Source organism: Pongo abelii, chromosome 4, assembly GCF_028885655.2.
Source record: "Pongo abelii isolate AG06213 chromosome 4, NHGRI_mPonAbe1-v2.0_pri, whole genome shotgun sequence".
NCBI lineage: Eukaryota > Metazoa > Chordata > Mammalia > Primates > Hominidae > Pongo > Pongo abelii.
The window spans coordinates 69,899,112-69,915,397 of record NC_071989.2 but is presented as its reverse complement, the minus strand read 5'-3'; the positions used below and the strand labels follow the sequence as shown (position 1 = coordinate 69,915,397).

Here is a 16,286-nt window from a genome sequence, read left to right as displayed (position 1 = left end):
GAGTGAGGAACCAGTTCCAATGAGAAAACAGATGAGGAAGGAAATACTAGGAAATGTGTAGGTTAATATCTAGGTGGAAGTTTCCCTAGCAACCTTTGAATTCTTACTAAGAAGTTTATTACTTATCTCAGGGATTTTTCCTGCCAAAGATGGTAGGAGCAGAGACTTGGGGCCTCTGATTTTCTAGGGTCATAACCCAGAGAGAGACTGTCTATGCAGTACTGTTACCGTGCGTGGATCTTTGTTCTTAGAGCTCCCAAGATGGTGGCGGGCCGCTCCCAAGATGGCGGCAAGCCTTTTATTCTCTGACCTGGGGTTCTTGGCCTCACAGATTCCAAGGAATGGAACCTTGGGCCATGCAGTGAGTGTTATAGCTCTTTTAGAAGCCATGGGTCACAGAAGAGAACCGTGGAACCTAGCGACTAGTGTTCAGCTTGGTTAGGATGAACCTGGGCACTTAGCCATGCAGGAACAATGGTGAGCCTCTGGCCCCATCGGGAGTGGCAATGGGCGCCTCACTAGATCAGAAGCACAGCGGACACCCTGCCGGATCCGGAGGGTTGGAAGTCAGCGGCAAGTCTCCGACCTCGGCATTCAGCAGTGGTGGATGGTGAGCGAAAGTTCAGCTTGAGCCAGAACAAACATGGACCAGAAGAGTGTGCAGTTGCAAGATTTAATAGAGTGAAAACGGAGCTCCCATACAACAGGAGGGTACCCAAAGGGGTTGCCGCTCCCTGCTGGAATGCCTGGGGTTTATATCCCAGTCATTGTCCCTCCCCCTGTGCTCTCAGGTGATATATGATTTGACTATTTCTTTACCTCCTGCTTTTAGCCTAATTTGTATTTTAGTGAGCCCTCTTTACTACCTGATCGGTTGGGTGTGAGCTGAGTTACAAGCCCCATGTTTAAAGGCAGGTGCGGTGACCTTCCCCAGTTAGGCTTAGGAATTCTTAGTCGGCCTAGGAAGTCCAGCTAGTCCTGTCTCTCAGTACCTTCCTCTCGGGGAGGCTTTCACCACCCTGTGCGGGGAGGCTTTCACCACCCTGTGGGCTGTGATCCCACTGCCCCATTGTGACTCACATCTGTACTTCCCTGTCCCGATCTAATTAGTCACAGTTAGCTGCCTTTGCCTTTTTATTCTCCACGCTGCTTTTGCTCAACAGCTTCTGCATTTGAAGGCATGTTTTGATCCGTTCTTTATTAAGCATTTATTATTTCTGCAGAATAGCTTGATTTGCCCTGTACCCTTCTCCTCCCTTACTCTGTACAAGGGTAAAGTTTCAAACACCCCATCTGCCATATGAGGCCAGACAAAGCTTCCCATAGGAAGGTTAGCTGTTTGGTTTTTACCCTGCAGTCCCCAATTCCACCATAGAGCTCCATCCCTATGTTGGTACCTTCCTGCAGTTCATTTCAGTGTGTGGTCCCTTGAGCAGCATCTGTGGCTAGCCAGTTCTATTCTTCCAGGTTTGTCCCTGATATCTGATTCCTAAAGCAGGGATAAGTGGGGAGGCCAGAACCTCCTAAACATCAAAAGAGAAAGAGAAAACCGTATGGCTGTGTTCCTGGATTAAAGGTATGCCCTAGAAAGCCATGTGCTGGTTCTACCACTCCTTTCCCTCAGGTACAGTGTCTCCAATGTCTGTTGCAGAATTAGAATAAATCTCTACATTTGAAAGTCTACCTGGAAATGGTTGGCCATGATTTCTGGGCTCTTGTCTGGTGCTTCCCACCGCAAGCACCTCTGAGGTCCCATCCTCATCTGAGTGAATTCCAGCAAGATGCTCTCCCAGAGTTCTGCCTTCTGATCACTGTTGAAATAGACTTAGGCAAAAAGGACAAAGTGACCAGGTGCCCAGGCACACTGTGTATGTTCTGGTGTTAGGTCTACATCATGCTAACGTAGGCAGCTTGTGGCTCTGAGTAGTTTCCAGGTAGGTTGCCCTATGGGAAGGGATTTGTGCTCTACGAAGAAGGCGCATTTCTCATGTTTGAACCTGACATCTTTAATTTGGGTCTAAAGAGGCAAATTAAGTCACTTCGTTACCAAATGACCGAGTTGTCATGTGATACTATCAAAATCAAGGAGCAGTATTCATGGGGCAGTTGCAGATGTGGGGCAATGAAACACCAGCACCAGTACTCATGAGTGAGCTCCTGTTTACTCTACTCCTGCCATACATTTTTCAGGCCTTTGGAGGCAGGCTGGGCTCTGACTGTGAGCCTTAGCTATTCCTCTGAAGTATCTCTCTTGTTTCTTCCACCCTTAATGGAGGGGTGGTGATTTTTCTACTGCCTTATAATCTAAGGTAGCCCCAAATTCTGGGCCACTGCTTTCTTGTGATTACCTTCCTCTCAACCTCTCAGTGTCTTCATTGCTGAGCTCTGATCTCTAACAACTGCTAAAAATATAGTCAGGTAGTGTTATGGTACAATACTTCTTTTTTTAGTGTAATTTCTTCTTTTTCACCATCATGGGCCCCAGGACTTGGATATTGTATGCAGCTGGCACCTCTTTATTGTAGTCTTACAAGTAGATCATTTCAGACAAGTCCTCTGAGAGTCCTCCCAGAAAAACGACAAGGATCTCTTTCTTCTGTCCTCTGCTGCTCACTTTGTAGGAGGTCCACATCCCCTTAGCAGCAGGATAAGATATTACCCTTGTTTAGAGTTTTAAGTCTCTGCTTCGTTTCTTGGGTATCAGGAGTGTGTCAGATTAAAGTTCTTGAACTTTAATGTTTCCAGGGCTCTGTGGATTCTACCCCCAAACCCAAATCTAGTTCCTCTACTTGATTTTACTTTAAGCAGCAACATGTCATCCTGATATTTGGTGCCTGCTAGCTTAGGGCAGTGTTGAGCTAGCGCTTTGAAGATGCTGGAGTTCAGTCTCATGAGTCCATTTTTCTCCCCATGGCTTCCAGGTCTGGGCAAAAAAAAATTGTAGCAGTATTATCCTATTTATGAATTACCACTCTTCCTTTGAGAAATTGCATGTTCATGTTACCCAAATATGAGATGAGTTTCTGAACCTCTGTGGCATAACACCAACCTCTTTAACTACTGCATTGAGAGGTACAGTGGGTGCTTGTCCAAAAACAATCTGAACACCAAAGCTTCCTGTGACCCATCTTGAAGGGCCTCCCACTCCTCAAACTCTTGATAGTATCTCTTCAGTCTTCTCATAATAGCTCAAGCAATTAACCAACTCCCTGCTCCAGCTCTCTGCTCCATGAAAAGTTTGTGTGGACCATGTTGAGACTATGGGGCACCTCCACTAAACTTAGGCCAGCCATGGTCAGACCTGGGATGAGGCAGGGATGCATCAAGGGGATAGGTTTGTAGATCATTTTTAGTCTTCTCTATCCAGTTCTCTTGTGCTCAATAGTCTGGTGAGCTTCATTCATACAAGAGCCTTGATTTTTAAGCCATTGCCAGGTCTGAACTTCTTTGCCATCAAATAGTCTAAATTGTCTTTTCGGGTCCTGGTTCTGCTGCTAACTAAAGGATATCTCTACTACCTATACACCTATACCACATGGAGTACATTGCTCCCTCTGATTTTTTTTAGAGATGGGGTCTTGCTGTGTTGCCCAGGCTCAAGCAGTCCTCCCACCTCAGCCTCTCAGGTAGCTGGAACTACAGGCACAAGCCACCATGCCAGGCTTGCCTCCTATCTTTATGTGCCCATTGTCTAGTAATCAAGTGCCCATGATGAGTCATGGTAAAAGAAGGCAAAGATATGTCTGGGTCTAGTCTAGGGGTATCACTATACCTGCAATATAATTCAGTTGTTAACAGTTTCCTAAACCAGTCAGTCCCTACAATGTAACATTGGCATCCAGTCCATCACTCTCAGCTCATAAGGAAATTCTCAGTAGTTTGTGTTCAGTTCCAACAAGGTAAGGGGGATCAGGTTTTTCTGTTGTGCCCCATCCCTGTGCAATTGTGGATGTTCCTTCTCTTCTGGTGGGGCCATAAATAGTAAAGACTATGGACAGGACAACAGATTATCTACAAGCAGTGGATTAGTGAGAGAGGAGTCCACACTCCAAAAAGCTGTGGTTACTGGATCTTTTTCATAACTCTGTAGTCCTTCATCTCCTGGTGGCTTTGATGACATCTACTCCTGCCTCATCCAGTTTGGGTTCTTCCTCTGTCTGCCTTTCCTCCTTCCTTCGTCTTAGTCTTGTGTAGTTTTTGGGATTGGAGAAACCAGCTTTCTTGGCTGCCTGTGAATATTTCTGACCTGCATTAGAGTGTGGTTTCTTTGAGTCTTTGTGCTTCGGTGAGGACTGGGGAGGGGAAAATGGCCTATGTGGAAGTAGTGAAAGAAGAAGAGGAAAAAATCACACAGAAACAGAATAATACTTTGAATTGTAACCCTGCCACATGGCTTGTAAAACTAGAATATTTCACTCTGATTCTGAATAACTTAACGAGCATTATTTCAGTACTTTAATTTTGAGAGTAATGGGTCAAGGGCTGGTATATCAGTGGTTAAGGTGAGGGGGAAATGTAGCTTTTTGTGTGGTCTAAAACACTCATACTAAGACAATTGGAAGACACAAAGGGAAGAATCATACAATCTGTTATATGCTAGCTCTTAAAGTAAAAGTAGTAGAGTTTTTTGTAGATTTGTTCCATAAACTGCCATTTAACTGTACCAGGTAATGAGATGGCCAGATGTTTTCCTATTAAATTGGCACAACTTAAAAAATATATTTTAGATTTAGGGGGTACATGTGCAGGTTTCTTACAAGGGTATAGTGTGTGATGCTGAGATTTGGGCTTCTATTACCTTTGTCACCCATATAGTGAACATAGTACCTATAGGAAGTTTTACAGACTGCATCCTCCTCTCTCCTTTCCTCTTCCTCCTCCCCCATTTTGAAGTCCCCAGTGTCTAGTCTTTATGTCTGTATGTACCCATAAATTGGCACAATTTCTCTCTTTAAATGATAAATGGCTGATTTTGGCTGGGTGCGGTTGCTCACGCCTGTAATCCCAGCACTTTGGGAGGAGGCTGAGGCAGGTGGACTGCTTGAGCCCAAGGAGTTTGAGACCAGCCTGAGCAACATAGTGAAACCCATCTCTACAAAAAGTAAAACAATTAGGTAGGCATGGTGGCATGCTTTGGTAATCCCAGCTACTTGGGAGGCTGAGACAGGAGGATTGCTTGAGCCTGGGCAGTTGACGCTGCAGTGAGCGAAGCTCTCTAAGTGCACTCCAGTCTGGGTGACAGAGCCAGACCCTGTCTCAGAAAAAAACAAAACAAAACCAAAAAAACAAACCAAAAAAACCACCCTAAAACTAAAACAAAAGGATAAGTTTGATTGAATGCTCATTTAAAAAAAATCAGATTCTGTGCTACAAACCTTCCAAATATATATTATTTAATATGGTTCTCAGAACAACTCTATGAGTTGGTTTCTTTTATCTTGGTGGGTGATTAATGGAATTCCCATTTTACAGATTAGGAAATTGAGCTGTAATTTTGCTGGAGTCACACAGCTGTTAAATGGTGGGATTGAAAAACTAAGGTTGTTGTGAGCCCAGAGCCCCTGCTCACAACCCCACATTACACCTTTGCTATAGAGATGAGAGATGATTTTTTAGGAAAATAAAGAGTCCAGAGCGACTCTGGCAAGACCCTGGCATCACCACAGCCAGTCTTGAGTCTGAACTCCACTGAGAAGACTGAGTGTAGCAATACAGAGGCCATGCTGACATGCCTTCCTGGACTTGGAGAAATCCTCTGGAGGGGATGAACTCTTAAAGAATTTAGACAACATTTCTATTTTGGGTGTATCTGCATATGTGTATTTGTGTATGGGTTTTTAAGTAGGAATGTTCCAGTAAAGGTACAGCTGATTTTATTCTTTATTTTTAGATAGGTAAAATATCCATATGAGCCACAAAACAACAGTATAAAATCTTTCTTCCATTCCTTCAGCCCAGTTTGTACCCCATTCCCTTTTTCATGTCTACCTCTTAAGAGTTCCTTTTATACAACTGTGAGTAAATGTAAAATTATATTCATATGCCTTTTCTCCTTTTATATACAAGGTCATCATTTTTAAATTTTGTACTTTCTTTGTTTTTTTCTTTTCTTTTCTTATCGAGGTACTGTCTTGCTCTTGTCGCCCAGGCTGGAGTGCAATGGCGCCATCTTGGCTCACTGCAACCTCTGCCTCCCAGGTTCAAGCGATTCCCCTGCCTCAGCCTCCTGAGTAGCTGGAATTACAGGCACCTGCCACCATGCCCGGCTAATTTTTGTATTTTTATGGAGACAGGGTTTCACTGTGTTGGCCAGGCTAGTCTCGAACTCCTGATCTCAGATGATCTGCCCACCTCAGCCTCCCAAAGTGCTGGGATTAAGGACGTGAGCCACTGCGCCCAGCTCTTTGCTTTTTTCAAGTAGTGATTTATCTTGGAAATATTTCCATATCAGCACATGGAGAGGTTCTTCATTCTTATTTACAATGTCATAATATTTCGTGATGTTAAATCTGTTATCACTTATTAACCAGCTCTCTATTAGTAGACATTTGGGTTGTTTCCAGTCTTTTGCTCTTACTGATGCAATGAATAAACTTGCATATATGCCACTCTGAATATGTGTATGTATTTCTACAGAATAAGTTTCTAGAAGTAGAAATGCTGTGTTAAAAGTATGCATTTATAATTTTGACTGATAATGGCAAATTGTCCTCAATAAGAGTTACACTAATTTGTACTTCCACTAGTAACGCATGAAGAGAGAGAATTTCCCACACTCCTGCCAACACAGTTAATGGTTGTCTGGATTTTGGCCCATTTGATAAAAAATGTTTGAATTTTGGCCTATTCAATAGATAAAAAATATTGCAGATTATTTAAATATGATTAGTTAAGCAACTTTTCATATGTTTGAGTGCCACTTGTATTTCCTTTTCTGTGAACTTTGCCCATTTCCTATTGACTTAAGGTCTTTTATCAATTTCTAGCAACTTGTCATATATTAGGGAGAGTAGCCCTTGTCTATGATATGAATTGAACATATTTTTTACTGTTTGCCATTTATGATTAAATTTGTTAGCCTTCTCTTATGTCTTCTAAATTTTAGGTCTTAGTTAGTAAGGCCTTTCCCAAGGTTACAAAAGTCTTCTACTATGTCATCTAGTGATTTCATGGTTCTGTTGTTCTTACTTAAATATTTGCTTTATTTGGAGTTTATCTTGGTTTATATTATAACACTTGGATTGAACTTTTTTTTCTCAGATGGCTGTCCAGGTGTACAACACCATTTAGTGATTAATGTCTGGTAATTCAGTGCCCAATCATTGGAGATGCCACCTTTATCATATACCATATGCCATATATAATTTTATCTATACTTATGTAAATAAAATGGCTTTACTTTAGAATCCTAGAGGAAAGTCTGAATTTTCTTGTGGGAACCCTAGAGGATTTTTTTTTTTTTTTTAAGACTGAGTCTCACTCTGTTGCCCAGGCTGGACCAGGCTGGACCAGGCTGGAATGCAGTGGCACAGTCTACCACTGCAGCCTCTGCCTCCTGGGTTCAAGCAATTCTCCTGCCTCAGCCTCCTGAATAGCTGGGATTACAGGCACCCATCACCACGCCTGGCCGGTTTTTATATTTTTAGTAGAGATGGGGTTTCACCATGTTGGTCAGTCTGGTCTCCAACTCCTGACCTCAAGTGATCTGTCTGTCTCAGTCTCCCAAAGTGCTGGGATTACAGGTGTGAGCCACCGCACCCGGCCAATTTTTTAAAATCGTGGTAAAATATACCTATTATTTTTACCATTCTATATATTTTTTTCATTTAAATGGTTACCACTTTAACCATTTTTAAGTGTGAATTTCCGTGGCATTAAGTACATTTACATTGTTGTGCAGCCATCACCACCATCATCTCTAGAACTTTTTCATGTTCCCACCACGTGGCTTTGAATCAAATATACCAGTAATTTTACGACATACCATTCATTTGTAAGGTGAGCCCTGATTTTACAGATGGTAAAATACGATAAAATATACATTTTAGGTATATTTTAGTTACTAAAATATTTAGTTACTGAAATATAGTTCTCAATTTTCAAGTGTATTTAGTTTATTTCTGAACATTCTAATCTATTACATTCATTTGTTTCTCCATGTGCCAGTGCCACACTGTCTTAATTATTGCAGATTTATAATATCTTTTAATACATAATAAGGCTAGTTTCTCCTCACTGATCTTCTTTTTCAGATTTCTTTCTCCAGTTATTCTTGTCTATCTGTCTAGATAAACTAAGCAGCTTTTCTTTGGATATTATAGACCTTCCTTTCCCTCTTTCTGTTTCTATTCTACTTAAATTATAAAAATTTGCATTTAGATGACTTTATGGGGCCTGAAGATGAGCTCTAAGTCTAGGGTCAGTTTATCTTCTCCGAAAGTTTGTATCTCTTGACTTTCTTCTCCAGGGTTTCTGCTTTAGCTTTGCCACTTCAAGTGCAGTCCGTTCCTGAATTATGTTGTCAGCATAAAAGGGAGCTGCTCCTATGAAAGTTCTTAGAGTCATTTACTGCTTTTGAGTCTTGTACATAGAATATTAGTCTTTCTCAGTGATGTTAGCAGTGTCTCTAGAAGCATGGAAAATCTGAAATGTCTACAACTGCATCAGGGTTTAAAGTAATTTACAATGCATTTGCCTTCAGTGGGAGTTTGTTGTCTTGCCAGTTATTCATATTACGTTTTTAGCATTTTAAATAATGTATTACTATAAGCTTGACTTTATTTGCATTTATAGATCATAAACTCATTTGTGTTTTATTTTACTGAAGAACCCATTAAAAGAGCCAGTAAATCCTGTGGAAAATGGCCTTCAGTGATCTTACATCGAGGACTGTGCATCTTTATGATAATTGGATCAAAGATGCTGGTGAGTAACCACATTTCCTAATTGAGGTTCATCCTTTCTTTTTATGTCAGATTCTCATATTTAATAGGATTTCACTGGAACAGAATGAGAGACTTTGCAACTTAACAGTCCCTTATTACTAGTTAACAAAGAGGAAGTGCACAGGTTTCATTACAGATATGTACAAAGATGGAGCTACACAGATGTTCATTACAATGTTTACAGTAATGAAAATAGCCTAGATATCCAGTGAAGGGAACTGATCAATAAATGATGACTCATTCTAACTTAGTAGCCATTAAAAGTGATTTTGGAAGGACAGTGCTCTTCAGCTTGATTCTTCCCTAATGCTCCTGAGGGAAATTACAGTTACTGCCAACTCTTTTTTTTTTTTTTTTTTTTGAGACAGAGTCTCGCTCTGTCGCCCAATCTGGAGTGCAGTGGCGCAATCTCAGCTCACTGCAACCTCCGCCTCCCGGGTTCACGCCATTCTCCTGCCTGAGCCTCCCGAGTAGCTGGGACTACAGGCGCCCACCACCACGCCTGGCTAATTTTTTGTATTTTTAGTAGAGACGGGGTTTCACTGTGTTAGGATGGTCTCGATCTCCTGACCTCGTGATCCGCCTGCCTTGGCCTCCCAAAGTGCTGGGATTATAGGCGTGAGCCACTGCGCCCGGCCACTGCCAACTCTTTTGGATGAAAGAGTTGCAGCCCCCAGGAACCTGTCAGAGGAACAGAAAAACCAGGGAATGACTGCCTGGGACACCTCTGAGTAATTCTGATATGCCTGCCTTTTACCCTTACCCATTTATTTTAAAAGTCAATGTTTCAGAAAACATTAATGCCATAGCAAGAAGTTTAAAATATGTTAAATGAAAGCAGGTTATAAAACACTCCATACATTTCTTTCCTGGGGTTTAGCCAGTTATCTCTGGGTAGTAGGATTATGGGTAATTTTTATTTCCTTAGTTATATTTGTCTACATATTTTTAACACAACAAATATGTTGTGTTGCTTTTATAACCATTTTTTAAAGTTTTAAAAGCAGAACAAAAGTAAAATTTCAAAAACAAAGAATCAGAGCATCTTAGAGCTGAGATGGATCTTAGATATCATCGAAGCTAATGCCTCATTTTACAGTTGAAGAAATGTGACCTCAAAGTCAGCGTTAGTTGATGGCAGAAAAGACTAGAACCTATGTGTTCTGGTTATTAGTTGTAGTACTCTGGTATTTAACATTTGAGTTTATTTTTGAGATACTGAGCTATACATACTCACCACCATCACTACTTTAGGTTGATTCTTACCTATCAACTAGAAATTGCAAGTCTACCAAATTCAGGAAGGAAATGCACACCTCTTGGCGCCTACCGCAGTTGAAATTATAGTCAAATTTACAATGATTTCAGCAAAGATACACTGTTTCATCATTTGCAGCTTTCTCAGCAGACTACTAAAGGCCAAATTTATCTCACTAAAAATGTTCCCAACAGTTTTTCCTTTGAGGAATGCCAAGGTTCTTTGTAAGTATCTCATAGAGAGAGAAGCTTCACTGTGGTAGGGGATACATAGTGACTATGCCTATCTTTTCTGCTTGTTTTTTTTTCTTAGTTTTCCAATATATGTAATGATACACAGAATATTCAAGTTTCTTTAGGGATCATCCTTCTCTGAAGGTTTACAGTAGTTCTCATAAAGTCAGTATTAATTTAAATACTAATATTTTCATTGCTTTTCAAAGAGAGGTGTGCCTTGCTACCTGAACTCTCACTATTTGAACTTAGGAACCAAGTAGATTTGCGTATAGTTTTTGAAATAGAGTTATTTGGAAAAACAGATCTCTTGGTATCCAATTCTTGATAGTCACTATCCCAGATACAAGAATCCAAGAGACTCAAATAATCAATATGCTAACTCAAGAGCTGAATAGATGTAGATAATGATAAATATCTATGTAGTCCTAGAAGTTAAAAATGCCTTAATATGAACTTCTTTAGAATTCCACTTCCACTTTTATCCATGGATCAACTCCTTAATTTTTATTAGGAATACCTACATTGAAATTGCTGAGTAAAATTAGATTAGATATGGAGTGGAGGCCTGACAACAGCATTGCAAACGGTGCAGGGAAGATGAGGGGAGAGAGGCAGGGAGAAGGCAAGGAATACTTGTATTTGAAGTTATGCTTATTTGAAGACTTGGGAGGGGAGAGAGGATATGGGGATTTGGAGTGAGAAGACCTAGAGTTAAGGTCTGACACTGCTGTAGCCCAGCTGGATGATCTTGAACACGTTATTTATTGGCTGTGAGTCTTTATTTCTTTATTAGCAAAACATAAGTGAGAATAGCATCTACCAGCTACCAGATAACACACATGAAAGTGCTCTGCTGTTTCAGAAGTATCCCAACATAAATAGTGGTGCTGGTTGTTACAGATGATAGATTTCATCTGAAAATACTCTTCATATAGCATATACTTAAAAATTGTTTTCTTTACATTATTTTTTTCCCAGGCATGGTCTAAAAGGGTTAAAATCTTTTGTTTTGAGATATACAGCTTTATGAAAAACCCTGTCAGGCATAACAGGAAAGTTTTTTCCTTCTACTTAGTGTAGTATTGATCTCTGAGATCCATTAGGAATCATTTTTGGCCATCTTAGTCCAGTTTTAGTTTGCTTACCCTGGAAATGTCTGAACTTATGATCAAGGGCCAAGAATTTCAAGTGTATTGTTGGCTTTAGCCCTAACCCTGAGTAGCCTGAGGAAACTTACCGATATTCATTGGTTTTCTGATTGCTAGAGAAGTAGTGGTCATGCATAGTTATTTCATGTGGAAAAATTCCACAGCTACAGAATAAAAAATGGTTTAATTAATACTTAGCTATAAGAGGATTTATTTGGATTCTTAGATGTGAAATGTGAGAGTTTGAAATAATGCTATAGTAGCATTTTGGATTATGGAGAAATGAAAAAGTTTTTAATGTTTAAAATACAGCTTTCCTTGCATTTGATTAGAAATGATGACTTTTCAGACTTAGTCATGATGCTTTTTTTTGCAAGAAGATGGTGTATGAGTAAGATTGCTGCCATTCTGAAACTTTAGTACTTCAAAAAGTACTTAAGGTACATGTTTGCTTTTCCTTCCAGCTTCTTCATTTCATTGGTACTTGGAATCTTAAAGATGTACTCTTTGAGCCAGTACCTGCTACTTAAGAAGAGAATACTCTCTTAGAAGCAGTTGATGGAAAAGCCCATTAATATTCTATGTATGTGGCATTCTGCTTTCCGTATGCTCTGTCCCTGGGACACTCTTAGAAACGAATTATTAAGCTAGTAATAAATGAGAACTTTGGTAATCACTGGGGTATAGACTGTCAGACAGCCTGCCGTCCCATCCTCTGCTTCTGTCATGGCTCTACTCATGACACTTAAACCAAATCTGATGCCTAAAAGAAGGTACATGAAACATCCCGCACCCCATTAGCCTTTTGTTTCTGGAGAAGACAGAGCACCTCATGCCTAACCCTAACTTATTCAACTTATGTAATGATACAGGGAACATTCAAGTTTCTTTAGGGGGTCATCCTTTTATGAAGGTTTATAGTAGTTCTCATAAATTCAGTATTTAACTTCAATACTAATATTTTAATTGCTTTTCAAATAGAGGTGTGCCTTGCTACCTGAACTCTCATTATTTGAGCTTAGGAACCAAGTAGCTTTGGGTGCAGTTTTTTGAAATAGAGCTGTTTGGAAGAACAGATCCCCTGCTATCCAACTTTTGCTATTCACTATCCCAAATGGGATCATAAACAGAGTCAGAATTAACTTTAACTGTCACCCAGCAGGTGCATTGATACTCCCTGTAACATGCCCACTACCTTACATGGAAGTGGACTCTCTATTCAGAAAGGTATAACTGTTGCTGAGAGAGAAGGCCAGAAAAGTGAACAATGGCCAGAGTCATGGGTGTCATCCTAATGATTTTGTATTTTATTTGCTCAGTAAGGGAGAGCTAATTTAAGCAATTTTATTTCTCAGTAAGGGAGAGCTAATTTAATCAGAGGAAGAATTTTAGGACTTGATTTTTAGAAAATGAATTTGACAATTGCATGGAAGACCAATGTAGCAGATTGGATCAGGAGGCAGTGAAACCATATAAAAGACTATTGAAGAGTACCTAGTGAGGGGTGCTGTAGCCCTAAATACAGGTGAGGAAACTTGGTCTCACACCAGACCCCTAGCTCTTAACTATGACAGTTCATCACGGTCACCAATTAACAAATTGTTGGCTGCTGACAAATTATAATTACATATATTTATGGGGTACAAAGTGATGTTGTGATATATGTATCAAATATAAAATGATTAAATCAATCTAAATAGCATATCCATCACAAAATACTTATCTTTTTGTGGTGAAAACATTTGAAATTTACTTTTTACAATTTTGAAATATACATTATTATTAGCTCTAGTTATCATGCTGTGCAATAAATCTCAAAAAGATATTTCTTCTGTTGAACTGAAACTTTGTACCCTTTGATCAACATCTCCCTATTCCCCCAGCCCCCTGGCCTCTGGTAACCACCATTCTACTCTGCTTATATAAATGTGATTATTTTAGACTCCTTTATAAGTGATAACATGTCTTGCCTTTTTGTGCCTGGTTTATCTTACTTAGCATAATGTCTTCCAAGTTCATCCGTATTGTCACAAATGATAGGATTTTCTTTTTGAAGGCTGAATAATAGTCCATTGGTTATTTCTATCTATGTATCTACAGGTCTGTAATTCAGAAAGGCATAACTTTAGATTGACAGATATCACATTTTCTTTATCCATTCACCCATTGATGGACACTTAGGTTGATTCCACATCTTGGCTATTATGAATAATGCTGCAGTGAACATGAGAGTGCAGATATCCCTTCAATATGCTGATTTCATTTCCTTTGGATATATATCTGGAAGTGAGATTGCAGGATCATATGGTGATTCTATTTTTAGTTTTTTATGGAGCCTCCATGTAGTTTTCCTTATAGCTATAGTAATTTACAGTCCCACCAACATTGTACAAGGATTCTCTTTTCTCCACATCCTTGCCAACGCTTGTTATCTTTTGTCTTTTTGATAACAGACATTCTTACAGATGTAAGGTTATATCTCTTTGTTTTTTTAATTTGCATTTTCCTGATGATTAGTGATGTTGAGAATTATTTTCATCTATCCATTGGCCATTTGTCATCTTTTGAGAAATGTCTATTCAGGTCCTTTGCCCATTTAAAAAAATGGATGCATAGAAACCATGTCCTAGGATTCTGATTCAATTGGACCAAGGTTGTTTTTTGCAATTTGACTTTTAAATACTGCAGAGGCAATTTGGCTGTGCTAACAGAATTGAGATCTGCTATAATAACAGTAGCAAGCTTATTGAGCACTTAGGCTCTTTACATATAGTAACTCAATCAATCCTCTATGAAATACATGCCTTTTAATGCCCAATTTGCAGATGAGGAAACTAAATACAGAGAAGGTGAGTCAATTGCCCAAGGTGACATAGCAAGCCAGTGGGAGAACCAGGATCAGAATGCAGATTGTCTGACTCCAGAGTTTTGCTGAAATAGAATTTCTAAAGCTTGGTATTTTGTTTTATTATTTGCTTTGAAAATATCATCCAATTAAATTAACCAGTGTTTCCCATAATTACTTTTTATCTGTAGAACTTGAAAGTCACGTACAGGACTTAAGGTGTGTGCTGAAAATATTAAATTATGGGAAAAAATTATTTATTTTAAAATTATTTTGTTCTGCTTCCTGAGCCAGCCCAGCATGCTTTTCCTGGCTTGTTTTCTTTCTACTGCTACCAGAGGAAGAACAGATAAATGATGTCATTTGATTTTTCCCCCTCCTGAGTCAATGAAAGAATAAAATAAAATATATCTCTAATTCAGCAATTCTTTTACTGACATTTAAGCTCGTTTCTAACCATATGTGTGATGACTGTTAATAATAGAATCATTGAAATTGTTTATAAAGCAAAAGAAAAAACACAAGTCAGCTAAACTCCCACCATGCAAAGGTGGTGATGTAACATCCTTCCAGAGGTCTTCTTTTGGTATAGTTTTTTTTTTTTTCTTTCCTTTTTTTTTTTTTTTTTTTGAGACAGGGTCTTACTCTGTTGCCCAGGCTGGAGTGCAATGGCATGATCTCCAGTTCACTGCAACCTCCACCTCCTGGGTTCAGGCTCTTCTTGTGCCTCAGTCTCCCAGGTAGCTGTGATTACAGGCGTGCGCCACTATGCCTGGCTAATTTTTGTATTTTTGGTCGAGACGGTTTCACCATGTTGGCCAGGCTGGTCTCAAACTCCTGACCTCAAGCGATCACCTGCCTTGGCCTCCCAAAGTGCTGGGATTACAGGTGTGAGCCATGGTGCCTGGCTGGTATTGTTTTCATTAGTTTTTTATTTCATTAGCAATAAAAACTAGACATAGTAATATGAATCTCATCTTGAATTATAGTTCCCATAATTCCCACGTGTCGTGGGAGGGACCCAGTGGGAGGTAACTGAATCATGGGTGCAGTTCCCCCATGCTCTTCTCATGATTGTGAGTTCTCACAAGATCTGATGGTTTTTTAAGCATCTGGCATTTCCCCTGCTGGCACTCATTCTCTCTCCTGCTGCCCAGTGAAGAGGTGCCTTCTGTCATGATTGTAAGTTTCCTGAGGCCTCCCCAGCAAATTTAAATCTCTTTGCTTTATAAATTACCCAATCTTGGGTATTTCTTCATAGCAGTGTGAGAATGGACTAATACAGTAAATTGGTATCTCAGAGAATGGGGCACTACTATAAGGATACCCGAAAATGTGGAAGTGACTTTGAAACGGGCTAAAGGCAGAGGTTGGAGCGGTTTGGAGGGGTGAGAAGAAGACAGGAAAATATGGGAAAGTTTGGCTGGGCACCGTGGCTCGTGCCTGTAATCCCAACATTTTGGGAGGCCAAGGCGGGTGAATCACCTGAGGTCAGGAGTTCGCGACCAGCCTGACCAACATAGAGAAACCCCGTCTCTACTAAAAAATACAAAATTAACTGGGCTTGGTGGCGCATGCCTATAATCCCAGCTACTGGGGAGACTTAGGCAGGAGAATCACTTGAACCCGGGACGCAGAGGTTGCAGTGAGCTGAGATCATGCCGTTGCACTCCAGCCTGGGCAACAAGAACGAAACTCCATCTAAAAAAGAAAAAAGGGAAAGTTTGGAACTTACTAGAGACTTGTTGAATAGCTTTGACCACAATGCTGATAGTGATATGGACAATGAAGGTCAGGCTGAGGTGGTCTCAGATGGAGATGAGGAATTTATTGGGCACTGGAATAAATAATACT

The 16,286-nt window shown here is 40.0% G+C and overlaps 1 protein-coding gene across 4 annotated transcripts in view; it reads left to right on the top strand.

Annotated features, from left to right (window-relative positions):
- The window catches only part of ELOVL7 (ELOVL fatty acid elongase 7), a 91,163-nt gene that overhangs the window by 47,905 nt on the left and 26,972 nt on the right, over positions 1-16,286 (top strand). For all 4 annotated transcript variants that reach the window (XM_054555592.1, XM_002815586.5, XM_054555593.2 and 1 more), the window contains one exon: positions 8,828-8,925. In XM_054555592.1, coding sequence (XP_054411567.1) covers positions 8,862-8,925 — 64 coding nt within the window. In that variant the 5' untranslated portion in view covers positions 8,828-8,861. The remainder of the gene's footprint in view (positions 1-8,827; positions 8,926-16,286) is intronic.